The following is a 3,601-nucleotide window of genomic DNA, read 5'->3' on the forward strand; positions in this document are numbered from 1 at the left end:
TGTATCCGCTTGATGCTACATTTTTAGTCAATAAAAATGCCCTTTATTGAAAAAGGTCGTGTTATGTTACATTGGGCCAGCGTGTTGTCCAAACTGCCTTTTGACGCCTTGTTAGGCTGTGGGTGTGTGTGAAGAAGAGCATGACGCCTTTTTTACCTGGCCATGATGAGCAGGCGGGTGAACAAGCTGTAGGCAACCCCCGGGACGATCATGAGTCCGAAGCGCTAGGGAAGGGATGGTTGTGGGGTCGAGGTGGTAGAGAAAAATGAACCGGAAGGGCATGACATAAGAAGAGATGAATATACATAACGACATGGTTAAAACCCACACAGAGAACCGTCAATCAAATATTACTATATATTCTTTTCTGTTATCCCATGGCAACGCATGGGCGTCTAACTAGTGTCTCTAAATGAGCATGTACATAGTTGCAGTTTGCCACCTTTTCGCTCAACTGCAACCGCCCAATTAGATTCGGTGTACGCATAAACAACACCTTACACCTGTCATTTCAGTCCTTCACTTCTTCCAGGATGGACGTGCTCTTATCAGGGGACGAAGAGAGTGGTCAAGAAATTGTGCTTGATCAGCAAGAATACTTTTCCTCCACAAACCTCCGCATGTGTGGCAGTCTGTTAGGATAATCAATGTTCAAAAATATCAAACATTAATTCAATTCACAAAAGAAAAGAAAAAAGCAGGACTGGATGTGTAGGCAAAAAACAAATTAAGTTCATCATCATCAATACATCAATAAATAATAAAGTGCATCTACAATCTTCTACAGAACTAAATATGCACCATGGAAAAGGTCCTGCAATTTTCATGTATACATTGCGTAGCTAGTCATGGAGATGTATCTCCACCAGTTATTATGTCCAAATTAGAATTACTCTGAACATTGCATGATATAAGCAGAAAATAAAAGATCCAGGAAACATTCAACGTTCACACAGACATCCATGGGAGGAAAGAGCTCTTATAGTGATAAGGTCAAAGAATAGTTATAATTTATGCAACATGAAATTCAAGCAGCTTTAAAAGCAAGTATAGTCACTATTAAATCTCAAGTGTCTTTGAGGCAGCCTTTTGCCTATAAAAATTCTCTGTAGCAGTTCCACCCTACAACTTAAAAGAGAGTTTGGGAAATAATATCATCAAGATTAAACACAAGTAAACCAATCGCTCCTGTTCAGAACATCATAACTGTTGCAAGGTTGTACACGATGCAAATATATATATATATACCTTGCCAAAAAAGAGGCAAGGAACAGTTCAGAAACTATAGAGGACCATGTGCATGCTTTCATTTTCTCTTGGCCATTATTTGCAGTCAACTACTAGAATATTGTATTGTATGATACAAAACCAAGGGGAAAATTAAGTAGTTGCAGTGCATAAAAATATTGGAGAAATGGAACATTGAAGGCTAGCTCCAGAACCGATTAATATCTTGAACTGCTGAACCTAGGTACTATACTACTATACTGCTATATATTAAGCTACTTTAAAAGTGACTTCATCTATTAGATATGCATTGTGTTCTTGCATTAAATATCATATATTCAGAAAGGTATTGACTGCGGAAAGTTTCAAAATTCTAATCGGATGGCATCTTGAAAGTATTAAATAAAAATAGAACAAATCAGCACCTAGGTTTTGTCATACATATACATAGACTTTTAACATATTTGAAGCGCACAAATCTAAACAAATATAGAGCTAAGTATTTACCTCTGTAGATCTTTGCATGTACTGCAGCTTTTATCATTGCACACAAAACCCTGCAACGTGACCGTGAGTAAGAATAGACAAAGGAAATTATAGTATATACATCTAGATTGGTCATATAAAGAGCAAAGAGTATGTTCCTTACCGAACTATCAAATGTTTTCACTAATCTCTTCATCACAATAGATAAGGCCGGATGCACTTCACGGATGAGCTTATCAACATTGAACTTGAGTTCATGCTTGTGGGTATAAGCGCCACACACACATCGAAGAAAATCTATTGGGCACCTGAAGTTATATAGTTTCATATCGTGGTTCTTGCGATAGTTATTCATGGTGTCCAGTAAAATCCAGTAGTCAAGATTGCTACTCTTGCTCCAAGGCATGGCGCAAACATCATGATGATAAATCATAAATTGAAACCTCTCATCTTTAATTCTCAAGGAAACGACTGTCGTATACAAAGATTTCCTCGTTCCTTCATCCCAAAAGAAAGTGTTTTCAATGATATTCACTGTATTATCCCGTAGTGCCCTGAAAATTTCAGTGCATTAAATAAAGGTACTACAATTGACACTGAAAATGCAAAGAATTATAAACAAGGTCCTTCAGTTTGTATGTTCTAACTTACAGATCGTCTCTTTCTAGCTCCCTGATCAGTCCCTTTAGGTGTGCATAGAAAATGTTTGAGCCCTGTCGGACATTCTGAATGGCAATATTTAACTGGTGCCTAAGCATGGTTGCAAGGCATTTACGGTCATAAAAGTGAGCCTGCTCAATGGTCATTGCTGAAATTTGAGAAAGAATAACCATCTGTTATTACCATAAAAACTTATTTCAGCAGACTATCAAATACACACGGGCTGCCATTTTTTTTCAAAAGTACTAAAAAAGGAAAATGCTAAGAACAGTGAGTAACCAATATGGACTCATCATGTTCCATGAGTGAGTGTTACCTTACCTAGCCTCATAAATCCTGCCAACTTAACTATATATGGGTATGCGAACAGTGAGTTTGTCCAACTTAAATCGCCATGGTACAGGGAATGCTCTCTTAGAAACTCAATTGCATTAAACATTTGCCTGCACAGAATAGCGGTACAGATTCACTTAATTAAATAGAACATTCTGTATAGAGAAACAACTACTTTGTCTTATATTTACCTTACAATAGACTGAAACCTCCAAGATGGTATATGACCGAGGTCATCCACACATGCGGAGATGTCACAGATTGATATTAGTGTTCCTTGGGTTGGCTCAACGAATGTATCACACAAACCTGCTTGGGTCTTGCAATAATCAGCTGCGAGCATATGCAGCAGGTTTTTGTGATTCAAGTAGTACATTATTTTAAACCTATGATGATTGTATGAATCCTCTCTTTTGAAAGAGACAAGTGGAAAATTCATTCCACTGTTTGCAGGTTTAATCAATTTGCAAACTCTGCTGGACGGGTTCTCTTCATCCGTGGCCTCTGCAATCTTCCATTGTATCTTGAATAACTGAAACAACAACTAGGATTGTTAGACATGTTTTTATGTTAAAAAAATAGTAAATTTCACTTTTACCCCAAGCAAAACATTCCCCAATTTTGTGCTAACCCCACTGTCATTGAGACAATCAAAGGGCAACTCCGGACTGCGGCTGCCGCCATCGTCATGCCGTGGAAGGAGGTTGCCCGGCCGCCGCAGCAACGTAGCCTTCGTTGCCGCGCGTCCGGGTGGGATCTCAGGAGCGCCCCCACGATCTTCCCTCCGACGAAGGAGCCGCCCAGGCCGATGGCCTGACCCGCCGCCGCCAGCCGCGGATCCGCCTCGGCGCCACCGACACGGCCGCCGTTGACGGCCTCAGCGCAGGCGCGCCAG

At 40.0% G+C, this 3,601-nt stretch overlaps 1 protein-coding gene across 3 annotated transcripts; it reads right to left on the reverse strand.

The window, feature by feature from the left end:
• Nucleotides 1-286: 286 nt before the first annotated feature.
• LOC119278093 lies at nt 287-3,595 on the reverse strand. 3 transcript variants are annotated; one of them, XM_037559454.1, is made up of 7 exons: nt 3,338-3,595; nt 2,898-3,238; nt 2,695-2,816; nt 2,365-2,521; nt 1,877-2,267; nt 1,735-1,784; nt 287-632 (listed from the first exon to the last, which is right to left on the reverse strand). In XM_037559454.1, the coding sequence occupies exons 2-7, from the start codon at nt 3,143-3,145 to the stop codon at nt 587-589; spliced, it is 1,014 nt and encodes a 337-aa protein (XP_037415351.1). In that variant the 5' UTR covers nt 3,146-3,238; nt 3,338-3,595; the 3' UTR covers nt 287-586. The 3 variants fall into 3 exon arrangements, with proteins under 3 accessions (XP_037415351.1, XP_037415350.1, XP_037415349.1); XM_037559453.1 differs by having other exon boundaries at nt 3,305-3,595; XM_037559452.1 differs by having other exon boundaries at nt 2,898-3,595.
• Between the last annotated feature and the right edge of the window lie 6 nt (nt 3,596-3,601).

Source organism: Triticum dicoccoides, chromosome 3B (assembly GCF_002162155.2).
Source record: "Triticum dicoccoides isolate Atlit2015 ecotype Zavitan chromosome 3B, WEW_v2.0, whole genome shotgun sequence".
In the NCBI taxonomy this organism is placed as follows: domain Eukaryota; kingdom Viridiplantae; phylum Streptophyta; class Magnoliopsida; order Poales; family Poaceae; genus Triticum; species Triticum dicoccoides.

Coding starts and splice junctions, on each gene's coding strand:
- LOC119278093 (XM_037559454.1), bottom strand. CDS start 3,145: ATGAATTTTCCACTTGTCTCTTTCAAAAGAGAGGATTCATACAATCAT. Junction 2,268..2,364: donor GAGCTAGAAAGAGACGATCT/GTAAGTTAGAAC, acceptor TGAAATTTTCAG/GGCACTACGGGATAATACAG. Junction 1,785..1,876: donor TGAAAACATTTGATAGTTCG/GTAAGGAACATA, acceptor GTCACGTTGCAG/GGTTTTGTGTGCAATGATAA.